The sequence below is a fragment of the Spea bombifrons genome, chromosome 2, assembly GCF_027358695.1.
Source record: "Spea bombifrons isolate aSpeBom1 chromosome 2, aSpeBom1.2.pri, whole genome shotgun sequence".
NCBI classification, from domain to species: domain Eukaryota; kingdom Metazoa; phylum Chordata; class Amphibia; order Anura; family Pelobatidae; genus Spea; species Spea bombifrons.
In genome coordinates, this window is record NC_071088.1 from 137,148,630 (window position 1) to 137,163,404 (window position 14,775).

The 14,775-nt window shown below is 44.3% G+C and overlaps 3 protein-coding genes across 4 annotated transcripts in view; 1 reads left to right on the top strand and 2 right to left on the bottom strand.

Moving 5' to 3' along the window:
* PAAF1 (proteasomal ATPase associated factor 1) overlaps window positions 1-8,310 on the bottom strand; it is an 8,645-nt gene extending 335 nt beyond the window's left edge. The window contains exons 1-12 of one of the 2 annotated variants that reach the window (XM_053456655.1): window positions 8,234-8,310; window positions 7,274-7,314; window positions 6,534-6,637; window positions 5,430-5,519; window positions 3,402-3,500; window positions 2,966-3,116; window positions 2,523-2,717; window positions 1,709-1,800; window positions 1,017-1,132; window positions 853-935; window positions 693-772; window positions 1-2 (exon numbers count right to left, since the gene is read on the bottom strand). The exon at window positions 1-2 is cut by the window's left edge and continues 335 nt beyond it. In XM_053456655.1, coding sequence (XP_053312630.1) covers window positions 1-2; window positions 693-772; window positions 853-935; window positions 1,017-1,132; window positions 1,709-1,800; window positions 2,523-2,717; window positions 2,966-3,116; window positions 3,402-3,500; window positions 5,430-5,519; window positions 6,534-6,637; window positions 7,274-7,314; window positions 8,234-8,280 — 1,100 coding nt within the window. In that variant the 5' untranslated portion in view covers window positions 8,281-8,310. Of the gene's footprint in view, window positions 3-692; window positions 773-852; window positions 936-1,016; window positions 1,133-1,708; window positions 1,801-2,522; window positions 2,718-2,965; window positions 3,117-3,401; window positions 3,501-5,424; window positions 5,520-6,533; window positions 6,638-7,273; window positions 7,315-8,233 lie in introns of those variants that run through there. The other variant, XM_053456656.1, reaches the window with a different exon arrangement.
* Window positions 8,311-8,491: 181 nt separating this feature from the next.
* On the top strand, window positions 8,492-10,124 carry LOC128474356 (cytochrome c oxidase assembly factor 4 homolog, mitochondrial). The gene is made up of 2 exons (XM_053456669.1): window positions 8,492-8,522; window positions 9,573-10,124. Exon 2 carries the CDS (start codon window positions 9,583-9,585, stop codon window positions 9,841-9,843), a length of 261 nt encoding a protein of 86 aa, XP_053312644.1. The 5' UTR covers window positions 8,492-8,522; window positions 9,573-9,582; the 3' UTR covers window positions 9,844-10,124.
* Window positions 10,125-11,286: 1,162 nt separating this feature from the next.
* On the bottom strand, window positions 11,287-14,775 carry MRPL48 (mitochondrial ribosomal protein L48). The gene is made up of 8 exons (XM_053456666.1): window positions 14,720-14,775; window positions 14,583-14,635; window positions 14,085-14,122; window positions 13,493-13,581; window positions 13,081-13,250; window positions 12,617-12,719; window positions 12,231-12,320; window positions 11,287-11,722 (listed from the first exon to the last, which is right to left on the bottom strand). The coding sequence occupies exons 2-8, from the start codon at window positions 14,633-14,635 to the stop codon at window positions 11,648-11,650; spliced, it is 618 nt and encodes a 205-aa protein (XP_053312641.1). The 5' UTR covers window positions 14,720-14,775; the 3' UTR covers window positions 11,287-11,647.

Consider the following 14,775-nt stretch of genomic DNA (forward strand, 5'->3'; position numbering starts at 1 on the left):
GCCTGTGAGAAAAACACATCAGTAACCAAAAAGATGTTTAAAGGGTCTAAAATCGGTGCAGGCATTCTGTAGAAACATCTGTTGCATTTAACTCCTCCTACCGGAAACAGGAAGTGTACTAAAGTAGTACATAGTATAGAATGGGGGTAGCAGCAGCAGCCAATCCCATCTATGCTACTTGAACATTGATGTTCGGCCAGCATACATATGATTGGCTGCCGCTATTCCCACTTTATTTAATTGGGAGCACAGACTGCTACAGAGCATGTGCAGAAAGCATACTTAGGTATGCTTTTAGGAGCGATAAACCCGGGGGAGGAGCTACATGAGACAGAGGCATCTTCCATCTCTAATAAAATGGGGGGTGGGCAGTTTTGAGCGTTAGACGTATTAAACGACATATTTAGTGTTCGGAAAGGTTTCTCTTCTTCTAGTGTGATGTTTTATGAGATATTTAGACTTCTAGAGAAATACGGAGCGCTTTTGGGGATAATTAAGACTATAGGGATGTTCCAAAGCAATTCATCCGGAAGATTCCAAAGGCACACTTAATCTACGATGACGGCAAATATCAGGATGAGAAGACAAATTACATGACTGCTGCGATGGTAAATACTATTTCTGGCCAACCCGATCTCCCTTTGCAAAGACGGGAGGTGTCCACGCGGACTGCGTATGAGGGTATGGAGTACCTTGTATACCGGGTCGCAGTCCGGTTCGGTGAGTTCCAGAACGATGTCAGAACCGCGCTGAATAAAGCAGGTCCCGTCCCCTGAAAGGAGAAGAACCGCCAAAGGGTCACAAACGGACAATACCCCGGAGCGCCGGGGGAGTCACGAGGCTGCGGGTTACCTTGACTGGCGACGTATCCGTCTTGGAAGGGGAGCAACGACAGCACCGGGGCCCCGGATCTGCACGCGCTCCGCACTGGGGCCCTGAGAACAAGCAGCGAAGTCGGCATCAAGCAATCATTTCGAGCCAAGCTTTGTCCTTCCCACCCTTTCCCGCCTTCTTACTTTGTATTGCGGACATCGAGCTGGTATATGTTGCCATCGTGACAGCCGGCCAGGACGCCGACGCTGGACAGGAAGGTGCAGCAGTTAAAAGCGTCAGAGCCTTCAAAGACAAAAACCTGAAACGCAAGCGGAGGGTGTTTTGAAAGTCAGAGCAGAGTCTGTGCCGAGGACATTTAGTGTCCGTTTAAAAGATGTTACCAGAACACGGCCCTGTAGAAGGTATAATAAAGTCTGGCGTTAAAGATGCTGTCCCACCTAACAAGATAAAGCATTACGTTCTGCTGAACGCTCAAACCCTTCCCAGACTTCTTTAATCATGTAAAGCTAGAAAACACGTGTCATGTGACACAAAAGCAGGTACTGGGAGGTCACCATATAAACTGAAAACAGGACCTTAGAGGTTTATACTTTTATAACGTTAATAAACGTGAAAGGAGAGCCTTCGATGCCGGATCTGCCTGGAGAGCTAAATTAATGACTTGTTGAAGTGGAACAGCAGCTTTAAACCATCCCGTCAGGGAGGGAGCACCAGCGTTACGCAAGCAGAGGAGGGTTCCGGAGCGTGTTTGGGTGGGGGCGACGTGGAGCGTGTCGGGGGGGGGCATGGAGCGTGTTTGGGGGGGCATGGAGCGTGTTTGGGAAGGCGCAGCGGAGCGTGTTTGGGGGGGCGCAGCGGAGCGTGTCAGACTTACCGGAGCCCGGCTGTGCAGAGCGACTCCCTGCAGCTTCTTATCCTCTCTCGCGAGGAGCAGCAGCTTCTGTTCCGTCCCGATCTCCCGGTCACCTGTAAAGAACACGAATATCACTGAAAGACATCAAAAAGCGAACAACTTCTATATATATATAAAATATACGGAACCCGGAACATATGAACACCGTGTCTTATTTTACTTATTACGTTTTAGCCTATTAGTTTCATTACCGGTTTAGCCGCGTGGACTCGCTTCTGGCCGATGTACTTTTTATTACTTTGTATTTTTATTTATTTTTTGGTTTATGTGAGGGGTCGGCTTTCACAACGACATTATTGTTAAAACCGATAACACGTTCAAAAGGCATTTCCATACGAAATAACTGCTTTACGTGCAATTTAAGATTATAGCGTTTACAAAATTACTGGGGGGGAAAAAAAAACACGGCTGCTCCCTGGACTTTAGTTAAGATTTTGGGTGGTTTTTAAAAAAAGATGAATTGAACAATATTACGTTGGGGGCCACTAAAAGGACCCTATCCATGAAAACTGAAGCACAATGGAAACCTTCTTTATTTAGCCTCTTCTATCTTGGCCCATAAGCTTACAGTCGAGAAGTTCTGGAAACCTCTTACGTACAATTGGATTAACTCATTGTTTTTGAACCCTCGTTTCTTCTCGATCTATACGTTCCCATACAGCTTGAATACGGGCAAGCCGCTGGTGTTTACAACTGAAAGATGAATGTAGTGGCTTCAGGTGCCGCAGTGTCAGAAGAGTTGGAAAAGAAAGAGAAACGCAAAGTACGGACTTACTCGGGGGTTCTTCCGGGGTCCTTAGATTCACGGTATTGTCCGGCACGCCTAAAGCTATACCGTTAATCGGAGCGCCGCATTCGGCAACCACGGCGAGGCAGGACGACTTCCCGCAGTCCCACAACCTGGCGGTCCCATCGCGAGAACACGATACGACGTTCCTCCCGCGATCCACCACGGCCAGGTCCAGGATCCCTGCGGAGAGAAGTATTCCATCAGAGAGTCTGCGGGGATATCCCGTCCTCCGATGACCTTCTGGGCGATGTCAGCGGTGACGACCTCCATGAAAGGGAATGCCCGATCATGGCGATCAGGAGCAATATGCCTACCCCATGAATGTTTAGATCCCCTCATTGTATTAGCCTCTACCACTTCTGCTGGGAGGCTGTTCCACTTATCTACCACCCTCCCAGTAAAGTCGTACTTTCTTACATTATATCTACCTGCTCGGTGACCTTTGAGTGTAACGGGGCAGCTGGCATCTTCCACGGACCATATCTTCACCTGCGCGTCCATCCCCCCGCTGAGCACCACCATTCCGGATGGGAAAAACATGCAGCAATTGACATCATAGACATGGCCTTCCAGAACTCTCTGCGTCAAAGTGGAAGACGTGGGGTTAAACAGGCAGCAAAGTGTATATAGAGAAGCTAACCACCGCAAATCTTTACTTAATGCAGTTAATGTACAATTACCGTAATGTCCTGATTATAGGCTACACTCTAACAGGCCCTTTAATTTAACTCAGGTTTGGGTCTTTAAAGCAGAAAAAAAAACAGCACACTAGATGGGGCCGATCTGCCTGCAGATTCTTATGCTTCTATGGCTGAAATTTAAGACTACTACAGCTGGATACAAAATTCCATGAAATTCACTTACTCTCACTTCCCCGTTGTTGGTCTGCCAGATCTTCATTGACCCGTCTGTGCTGGTGGAGACTCCGAGGCCTCCTCCGCTGGAGATATCCATACAAGTTATCTACAAGACGGGAATAACCAAGTGACAGTAAATCCAGAGAATACGCGTCCCGAATTAGGATGGACAGTGCAGCCAATTACCGTATTTGCTCGATTATAAGACGACCCTGATTATAAGACGACCCCCCAAAATCTGAATATTAACTTAGGAAAAAAAGAAAAAGCCTGAATATAAGACGACCCTAAAGGAAAAAAGTTTTACCAGTAAATGTTAATTCATGTAAACTATTTTTTTTAATAAAAGCTATGATTGAGAAAAATATTTTTTTTTTGTTTTTATTTCTTTTATATTTTCTATTGTATTTTCCAACCTGTCCCCCAGTTACGCACATCTGCCCCCAGGCTTGCCACACCAATATGGCACTGTGGCCCATGATATGCCTTTTAACCCTCTATATGCCACTGTGCCCCATGGTATGCCTTTTGACCCCCTATGTGCCACTCTGCCTCCAGAAATGCCTTATACCCCTATATCCCATTCTGGCATTTAGGGGGTTAAAATGCATATTATGGGGCAGAGTGGCATATAGGGAGGTATAAGGCATTCCAGGAGGCAGAGTGGCATTAAGGGAGTTAAAAGGCATTATATAGAGCACTCTGCCTCCAGAAATGCCTTATACCCCTATATGCCACTCTGGCATTTAGGGGGTTAAAAGGCATATTATGGGGCAGAGTGGCATATAGGGAGGTATAAGGCATTTCAGGAGGCAGAGTGCACTATTAAATGCCCCCTTAACGCCACTCTGCCTCCTGAAATGCCTTATACCTCCCTATATGCCACTCTGCCCCATAATATGCCTTTTAACCCCCTAAGTGCCAGAGTGGCATATAGGGGTGTAAGGCATTCCAGAAATGCCCTACACACACACACACACACACACACACACACACACACACACACACACACACACACACACACACACACTTACTTACCGGTGCTTCCAATTTCCTGCTGTATTGCCGGGGCAGCGGGTTGACGTCTCATTCCGCGGCAGCCGGAAGGAGGTGGAGTTGGCAGCGGGGGTTTGTATGCGTCCGTTGCAAATACCTTCCCCGGCTGTCAGAGATCAGGAACTCTGGAACAATGATCTCTGACAGTCGGGGAAGGTATTTGCGACGGACGCATACAAACCCCCGCTGCCAACTTCACCTCCGGAAGCACCGGTAAGTGTGTGTGTGTGGGGGGGGGCGACGACAGGAGGATCCAGGTCCCCTGCAGCGGTGCGGGGGATCTGGATCTTAGTCTCCTAATCAGACCTCTATTTGAGGTCTGATTAGAAGACGACCCCGATTATAAGACGAGGGGTATTTTTCAGAGCATTTGCTCTGAAAAAAACCTCGTCTTATAATCGAGCAAATACGGTATATATGTATATTATATATATATATATATATATATATATATATATATACACATACACATATATATACACACACACACACATACATACATACATATAATGTATGTGTATATATATATATATATAATGTATGTGTATATAATATATATATATCTATAATGTATGTGTATATAATATATATATATATATAATGTACGTGTATATAATATATATATATATATATAATGTATGTGTATATTATATATATATATATATATATATATATATATATATAATGTATGTGTATGTAATATATATATATATTTGATGTGTGTGTGTGTCTGTATATATATATATATATATATATATATATATATACACACAGTGAACAAAAAAATATATTTTTTTATATGGTTATTTAACGATATTATTATTTATTTATATATATATATAGCACCTTTGTATTCCACAGCACTGTACGATGGGTAAGCAGCACAAGTATGTGCATCAAATAATGGGAGCGGAAATAGTTAACTTGGGAAATACTTTTTTTTTTTTTTTAAATAAGTAAATGAATAAAAATACCTTACACTTTTTGCGTGGATCCTTGAGAAGCCGGTGTACGGAGAGAGAAATGTACTGGATACGTTTTCTGCGGGACAGGAGATAGCTATACTTTTCTGCAAGAGACAACAGACCCGACGCTTCGTGATTCCCGTTTCATGCCATACGACGTTCATTTAAAGGGTTAAAAGAGACCCAAAGCGGACATTCTGACGCCGCGAGGGTCAGTAAAGACATGTGCCCCCGCGGCCTGGCTGGTACCGTGTATGACTAGGCGACAATGTGCGCGCAGGCATTGGGGGTCGTGTTGGGGGGGCTACTTCCCTTAATGCCAGGGTCCAGAATTGAACCTCATCGGCCCCTACCTCGTAGACTGGCAGGACCAGCTCCAAGACCGTCTTTAAAGAGCCACTTAGCCCCGCTGTGTCTTAGCGGAGGTCGGTGTATCGCTCTGCAACAGCTGGGGGGGTCCCTGTCGGAGGATGCACAGACCCCCACCTACGGGCTACGGTGGCCGTTTAATCCTGTCATGAGCCCCTAAGGGAAGTCTGGTCCCAGGGTAGCTGCCCCTTTTGCCCCACATTGAAGACAACCCCAGCCAAGGTTGGCCCTTCGTAATAAATATCGAAGCTGGTTGGCTAAAATAGCACCGGTCCAACAAGTTCTCACTTCGAGCCTCGTTACCGCGGCCTCTGGGTCTTGCCGATTATTTAAAATTTATTTATCGACGACTTGGAAGGAAGCACCGGAAATATCGAAGGAGGAGGAGGACACAACATGTTGTAAGGGGAATAAAGTCCCAGCGAGATGTCCTTTCTCCACATTTCTCAGTTAATTGGCAGATGGGTCATAACATAGATAAATGTAAAGTGACGCACTTGGGTAAGAAACCCATAAATGGTTGCGTGTCGGGAGAATCCTCTATAGTAAGGGATGTGGATATTGACAACACACCGCTGTGCACAACCTCCGGCAGCCGTTCCTAAGGCGAGCGAGATGCTGGCGGGTATTAAAAGGGGAAAAGCTTTAGGGGATCGGAGCTTTCCTCTTAAACGTAGCGAAGGCCGCTCTACTGTCAGGCGGTTCAATTGTGGAACAGACAAGGAGTATCCCGAGGAGGCAGACCGTACCTTGGAGATTTCACGCACCACAAACTCATCAGAAGAAGTGATTTCCGGAATTCCGTCCGGACCGACTGCCTGGCATTTCAGGCCCCCGTACACTGTAGGTTTCCCTGAAAAACAGAAGAATTCCATGAAATATTTCTCAATCAGAAGAAGGAAGTGTCTGCAGACTTAACAATGTGAGGTTACAATAATGTAAGACAGTTTTACTTTACCGAAAGGGTGGTAGATAAGTGGAACAGCCCCCCAGCAGAAGCGGTAGAGGCTAATACAGCGAGGGAATTTAAACATGCATGGGGTAGACGTACGGCTCCTGAATCTAAGACGAGACCAACGACTGATTAAGGTTTGAGTATTTTGGGAAAACTTATGAAACCTACTTTGCTAATATTTCCATTAATTAAATTTCGCGGCCAATCAGGAAGAGAGGCCAGGTGTATGCTGGGATATAGGAGGAGCTATCCACAGAACACGGGTAACCATAGTATAACTATTGTATTATTTTATTTAATAAAAAAAACAAAACTTATTATATTAAAATAATGAACCGTATTATTTAAAAATATATATATTTTACACACAAGTGAGAAAAAAAAAAAGGTCAATGTGACTTTTACGCTCTGTATAATCATAGTTAATTTGTTTTATTTGTATGGTCTGTTTAATATGTTTTGGCAGTGGCCGGACCCCCGTCCCTGCTGGTGATAGAAGGATGTCTCAGCCCCCCATACAGACATTTCTCTTACCTGCGATCTTGCAGGACAGCCAGGCTTCTCCACCAACCTTCCTGAGAATAAAACAGAGTGAAAGGTTATTAATTAAAGGCATCGCTGTCAGTCATGTGATATTTGTGGTGACTTTCCCGGCTCAAACACCACACTGAGCTGATGCTTTACGGCGATGCTAATGAAGTCCGTTTCTCCATAGACTTTCATTAGTCAGAAAGTCTGGCTGGGTGATTAAGACCGAGCCATTACTTTTGTTTAACCATAAGGCAGTACAATAAGAGCGTTCGTCTAATAGATTTTAAATTAGAGCCATTTCAAACCAGAAAACGATCCCAAAAAATTTAAAGCTCATTTTTACTGGTGGGACTCCTCCTTTAGAGAAAGCATGTGACGGGCGCAACGATGACAAAAAGATGAAGTATTATTATTATTTCCCCTGTTTAACCCCTTAATGACAAAGCCCGTACATGTACGGGCTCAAAATGCATTGTTTTCAATGGGTTTGGGGACAGCCCATTGTCCTTAAGGGGTTAATTTATAAAGCCGTTTCCTGCTGTTTCTATACACATTATCGGGGCTTTTAGGGCTGTAGAACCCTGCGATCCCCTCATACCCAGCAAACATTCTGACCTCCTAGAAAAGAGGGGCATCAGGGGAGGAGAGAGGGGCAAAGAGGTGACACTTTCGGGGTATGTGTAGGGCTCGTGAAGTCCACCAGGAACTTGTCCATTTGCTCAACACCAGGCCATCAGGGGAGGAAAAAAGGGCATCAGTGGGAATTGTCGGTATATATATATACACACGCACACATTTATAACTTCTCTGTGCACAACGATCACTATACCCTTATTATTGTTGTTGTTATTATAATTTGTTGTTGTTATTATAATTTATTATTGCTATTATGTATCTCAGTCTCTCCCGCGGCTCCTGCAGACAGTTTAGTTTAGTTTAGATAAGGCAGGTATTTCCTCTCACCTGAGGCTCTGAGCCCAATCACTCTGGATGTAAATTCTGGCAGCCATGTTACTGCAGGCACAGCTCACCCGGAAGCAGACGTCACTTGCTCTGCAGTACTGAAGACCTTCTTACCAGGATGTGTCGGTTCTCGTTGCCGCAGATGCTGCTCTCACCCGGAAGTGCGTGTTACCTGCCTCTCAGCTGCTGTCCTTGCACCGCAGGAAGTTGCTGAAGGAGGGAAGAGTGGCGTTCGAGGAAAAAGAAGCCAGAAAGTTGCGAGGAAAAATAAAGTGCGCTTAAAATTCAGGTGAGTTTATTCTGTGTATATAAATAGGTGGGGAGAGGGGGAATGTATATGGGGGGCGTCTCTAGAACCCCCCCCCCATGCATTGGAGTGAAGTTTAAAGGCACCACTCAGCTGTCCTATACATTAAAGTGTATGAGGACTCGTGTCCCTTTAATTAAAGGTTAGTGTGTCTGGTTGGGGTAAGCAGTGTCTGACCCTTCAGCTGCTGTTTGTGGCCCCTGGGTGCTGCAGGATCAGGGAGCTCAGCAGGTTTTCATATGACTTTTGGACAGGAGATAGCTTGGTTTTGGGGTTTGGTTGGAGACTTCTGCACCCCATGGAGTGCGTTTTATGTAATTCAGTAGGGTTTCTGTACGTATTATCGGGGCTATAGAACCCTGCGATACCCTCGTACCCGGCAAACATTCTGACCTCCTAGAAAAAGAGGGGCATCGGGGGGGGGGAGAGGTTCACAGTAATGCAGGACCCATAGAGGAACTTTTTGGAGACTTAGCAGACAATATTTGTTCCTCTCCGTTGGGGATTCTGTTGCTGACGTTCCATTATTGGAACCATTTAGTGCTGCAAATGGTGAATACCTGCACAGAGTTTATACGATTGGCCATTGAAAAGGTTAAGGGTTAAGAACCGCTCAGGGTTGGCTCTTTCCGTTGCATTAAAAAAAAAAAAGACACACTGCAGAATTCGTTTAACGTTCCTATATGATCAGCTGTTCTGTAGTCGCTTAGTTCTGTCTTTGCCCCGTCGGTGCTGTGTGTAGCCCACCTTATTGTAATGTTTTTCCTGAGATAGAGTTGTGTGGCTGGCCCACCTCACACATCCAGACTTTCCCCTGTAACGGACCCCTACCTCTTTCTAGATTGTAAGCTCTTTTGAGCAGGGCCCTCCTCTGCTTTTTTATTCTTCTGTAGGTCCGAATTGTTATGTATACGTCACGGTACAATATGATGCTGATTAATCATTAATCATATTGAGCCGGTGTCGGTCTTTTAAGTGGATTACCTGCACCTTCGCATCTTACCCCTTGCTTGTTTTATTTATTTATTTTAGATACGAGGAAATGTCTGCCCCATCTCCGCAGCCTCATAACCGCAGCGGGAAGCCGGAGGATGACGACGAGGACCCTCTGGATCAGATGATTGTACGCACCGGATGCGCCACCTTTCACTATGCCGTGCAGGAATGCATGGCCGAGCACCAGGACTGGAGAAAGTGCCAACAGCAGGTCCAGAAATTCAAGGACTGTATGCAGGACTATCAAAAACAGAGAGCAGAGGAACTGAAGAGCAGGAGGACCCAGCGGCAGATAACGGCTTCGTAGCACCACTTAGAAGGAAGATCCCTGTACTAGCTCAACACGGACTTATACTTTGTTCCCTAGGGGACACTGAAGCAGTTTAATGGAGCTTTGATTCCAAAAAAAACATTCTTAAAGCAACAGGTTAATGCAGAGAGGACGCTTTCTGTAACATCCAAGGCTGCTGTCTTGATACTGTTAACTTTCGGATTTAACTCATCCTAGAGGGAAGGGGTTTTCTACACAAGGCGGTATGTGATGGAACAAAAGTTCTCTCTAAGAATAAAAAAGTGTATTTCGTTTTAGTGTGAAAACTACAGGAATCTACTTGACAAGATATATACATATATATCTCCTTTTAGGAGCAATGATCCAGCTAATAATAATCTAAAACTAGGGGTTTTACCGTACTGAGTGGGTGGTAGATAAGTGGAGCAGCCTCCCACCAGAAGTGGTAGAGGCCAATACATTGAAGATAAGGATTGAGCAGGAAACACGGGCAGAATAGATGGGTCTGACCTGCCAGCAAATGTTATGTTTCCATGACTGTCCGGTTTGAGGCTTATGCTTTCTTTTCCCCGTTAATTTAACTTGATATGTAGGCAGATTGCGTTGAGATTAAGAAACTGCATAACACACACACACACACACACACACACACACTCTGCATGGCCCTCCCAGCCCTCAATGTGGTAAATTAAAATTTATCACCTGCTGTTTTAACGTTTCTAAGCCATTAAAAAGATTGTCATGTAAAGGTGACATATACTGTGAACATAGGGGATAGAGTATAATTTATAATCTATAGCGCCCTCTCAGGCAAGAAAGGCATGCATTGGACAGATTTGTCAAATGATGACATTATCATAGATGATCTTACGTGCTTGACCTCAGGTATAACCAACAGCTACCTCCCAAGATAGTCTCAAACCAAAGCACCGATGCTAGTTACCTACATAGTGGGGTTTATTCACTAAAGGGAGAGTTGTGATTCAGCTCGTTGGCTTCATTACGCATTACGATGAGCTGACCCCATTGAGCTTCTGCCACAGGAAGAGCTTAGCTGGCCCTGTATAATGTATAGTCAAATCACTCGGGTTTCTTCAGTCTCCTTACACAGGGCCAGCATAGCCCTTCTTTCGGGGGAAGCTTGTTTGTGTTGGACCCCCCATAATGAATAGCGAAGTAAGTTAAACCCACAGTTGTCAGGTAATTGCTCTTTTTACCTGTAAACATCTTATAGGAAATCAATCTTCTCCCACGCATTTAGTTTTAAAGAAGGTAAAACATTTTTTTCACAGCGGTACCTAGGCAATATGCTGGACCAATATTATGTATTGATTTATATAGCGCCATCATATTCTTTATATACTCTAACCTACAAATTCAATTTAGTAAATCCATCCATTGACGCCATTAAGGGCAACTGCTGACTCAGCTGCGACGATTCACAAACGACTCAAACCATGTAGAAAATATTTTATTTAAATAGTAGACGTCTCTTTCATTAAAGCCACGTTTGCATCGTGTATAAAAGTGGTAATTTAATAAGTTGTTCACTTGTTGGAGAATAAAGAATCGCAACTTGCAAGAGGCTAAATCACAGGTACGCTGCATTTCTTTGCTGGCTTAGCCTTACTGGAGTTATACATTCCTTAAACATTACGGATTGGCTACCCCTGCTGTATAATATACCCGGAGTATTGCCCTTGGAGGCATGACGAGCAGCTAGCCGCGTGCCTGCAGGCTAAGGCCAGGCTGCTGGTTGAAAGGTGTTGAAACGTGTCCGTGATGATACGGACTTCTCCAGGGATGAGTCTATAGGGTCTCAGCTCATTGAAGCCATCAGGTTCTCTAGGTCTGGACGGGCCTTAAATCTGGCTTGGTAATCTGCCTCGGTGTGCTGTGGAGAAAGACCATAAACTGCTATTAGAATGGAAGCCCCAGTAACATATTGTAGCCAAAACACAACCCTGTAATGAAAAGGAGGAGGCACGAGAGCAGCGCTGGGATAGAATATGCACGATTGTGTATTACCCGAGGGCCAGGGCTATACACGATGCACAGAACTGGCAGCAGATGGGTTTGTTGGTTTATCAACGACAATAAAAACCCTGCATTCCGCTGGGGAAACATTCAGAATACAGTATATATTTATTATTTAGCCATTCGGTTTAGAACGGGCCCCCGTCACACACACACGCACGTTCTGGAGCCTGTAACACCCGCACTGAATAATATGGACGGGGCGGACGGGACCGTCTACTCTTCTACACGCAAGCCCATTCGGGTTACATGTACAGAGCAATTCTGGTGCAACATGGGGAAGCAATATTGCTTGTGTCCGCTAGTACATCAAAAGCTGTGGCACATAATACCCTCATATGGGTATAATATGGGGGCTTACTGACCTCCTTCAACAGAAGCTGGACCCCTTCAGGCTGGTTCATCATCAGAACCTCAATAAGAATGGGAACCATTATGGAACTCACTCCACGCACCTAAAACGATTAAAAAAAATATATATTTTATCCGATATTTTTTGGTGTATATGGGGACAGTAAACACAGCAAAGTTTTGAAGGCTTTTGGGTGAAAATGGCATATAGACACAGCTTCCCTGCATAAAAGTGAAATAAAGTGTAATTCAATGGAAATGCAGCACATTAGCCTCACATTACGGTAATTGCCGTATTTTCACTGTACACCGACATTTATTTCCAGTAACCGAGTCTATGCTTTACGACACAATCATTAAAAGAACCAGAAGCCACCCGCATCGCTGGCGTTTCTCTCACCTGAATGACTCTCTCGTGAGTGGTTAGCACGGAATCCAGAAGCATCTTGTTCGTATGTTCCTGTAACAGCATAACTTCCTTGGTCCTTGTTGGGTTGGCATAGCTGCAATACCAAGAGTGATCAGCAATAAAGTGATGTTCTCAGCTTAAATGTGTTAACGGTCAGGGCAGTTCTCTATGCAGATGGTGTCTGTTCTACTATTTAACCGACAGTAGAGCAGCCTTCGTTTAAGAGGAAAGCTCCTTTCTTCCAATCTCAATGGCTGCTCACGGAATACGATTTATAAAGGGATCTCCAAAAAGATCTCTGTATTGATCTATAGAGTGATTTGTCAAGCATCTTCCTGTTGTCTCTGCAAGCACTACTATGGCTTTCTGTGCAGAACACCCACAAGATGACTCCTTAATAATAATAAATAATAATTAATCACATTCACGAACACAAAAATAAAACCGTCACACACCATTCTTCTACTTTAACGGACAGGCGGTTGCAGAGATTGTGGATGTACTGGGAGTAATGCTCAACGCTGGTCATGTCGTATCCAGACACCTGGATGTTTACAAGCCCATATTCATACTCCGATGTGGGTTTAGCGTCCTTTGTCGGGAGCTTTTCTTTCTTTTTGGGGTCCTTGCAGGAAGAAAAATAGAAAATATTACTCAATACTGGATGAGATTTAAGGGGCTCTGATCTTTCACACCTATAGAACTGTCAGATTGAGCAAGATTTAAGATTGATAAATCCAGTTTTTAATAATAATAATAATAATAATAATAATGGCATTAATATTGGATGTTAACATGAAGTTTACTAATTACAGTCACACTAAGCAGCTACTATGTAGTGTTGGAAACCCGGTAAAAGCTCGTTACTTTCTCTGGTGGCAGTAAATGTCGGTATCTTCCAATGCCATGGGTAGGCTGAGAACGATAATGCCGAGTGCTGATCTCATTCAGAACGCCTAGAAGAAGAAAAAAAAATACTTTTATTTTTGCAAAATGCATTTCTTCGGCTATTTATCCTGTGCTAGACTAGGGAACATAAATAAATAAAAAAGATATATATATGTAGGTATCAGATAGATGGCGTGACAAACATATATACAGATCCAAGCCTACGCTCGATTTATTGAGCGCAGGCTCATTGCTTTACCAAGACTCCTTATGAGACTTTATAAGCTGTTTTAAAGCCATATGTCTATCCCATGCATATTTCAATCCCCTCACTGTTTTAACTACCGCTTCTGCTAGGAGTCTATTCCCTTTATCTACTACTATACTTTTAAAGCGGTAGAGGCTAACACAGTGAGGGGATTAAACATGCATGGGATAGACATACGGCTCCTGAATCTAAGACGAGACTGAATAAGGTTTGAGTCTTTACAGCAGGAGAAACGAGCGACTAGACGGGCCGACCTGCCAGCAGATTATAGGTTCATATGAAGAATTGCTTTAAGACACGTACGAGAACTGCTGCTCTGGAGCTGCCAGCCTCTTGTAACCCTGCAATAAAAATAATATATATTACATACATTTTTGATTACAACAAAAATATATATTTATTCAAATTTACTCAATATGGTTAAATAAGGTCATCCTAATGACTAGACTGTAAGCTCTTTAAACTGGGCTCTTCTCACCTGTTGTTCCTGTAAATAAAACAGTTATGTTATATACTACTTGTTATGTCCTGTCTCCCCGTTGTACAGCGCTGCGGAATACGATGGCGCTATATAAAACAATAATAATCTGTAACAGAGCCGGTCCAGGCCATTCATTTCTCACTGTAAGGCAAGGGGTTAATGAACAAATTTCTACTTTTAACCCATTCACTGCCTGAAATAACAGCAGCCCATACGTGGGATCAGACCTAACAAAGTGCTTTTATACGTCGGAATAAAATGAATGGAGGCTCCCGGTGACAGGTGTGACACGAATAACCTTCCCCACCCAAGCCTGTTACCTGCCAAGGGCGAAGCTCCGTCTGATTACCGCCTCGGCCCGGAGCGACAGCATCTAACGGGAAACACAAACCGACATCAGAGCCAGAAATGACCACTGAACGGGGGGAATGACTGCGGAGAAGCCGCACACACTCACCTTTCCTCCGCTCGGGGGACAGAAGAACGAACGGACCGTCCGTCCGGCGCCTAATT

Coding starts and splice junctions, on each gene's coding strand:
- LOC128474356 (XM_053456669.1), top strand. CDS start 9,583: ATGTCTGCCCCATCTCCGCAGCCTCATAACCGCAGCGGGAAGCCGGAG.
- MRPL48 (XM_053456666.1), bottom strand. CDS start 14,635: ATGCTGTCGCTCCGGGCCGAGGCGGTAATCAGACGGAGCTTCGCCCTT. Junction 12,720..13,080: donor TCCGTTAAAGTAGAAGAATG/GTGTGTGACGGT, acceptor TTGGTATTGCAG/CTATGCCAACCCAACAAGGA. Junction 12,321..12,616: donor CTCACGAGAGAGTCATTCAG/GTGAGAGAAACG, acceptor TAATCGTTTTAG/GTGCGTGGAGTGAGTTCCAT.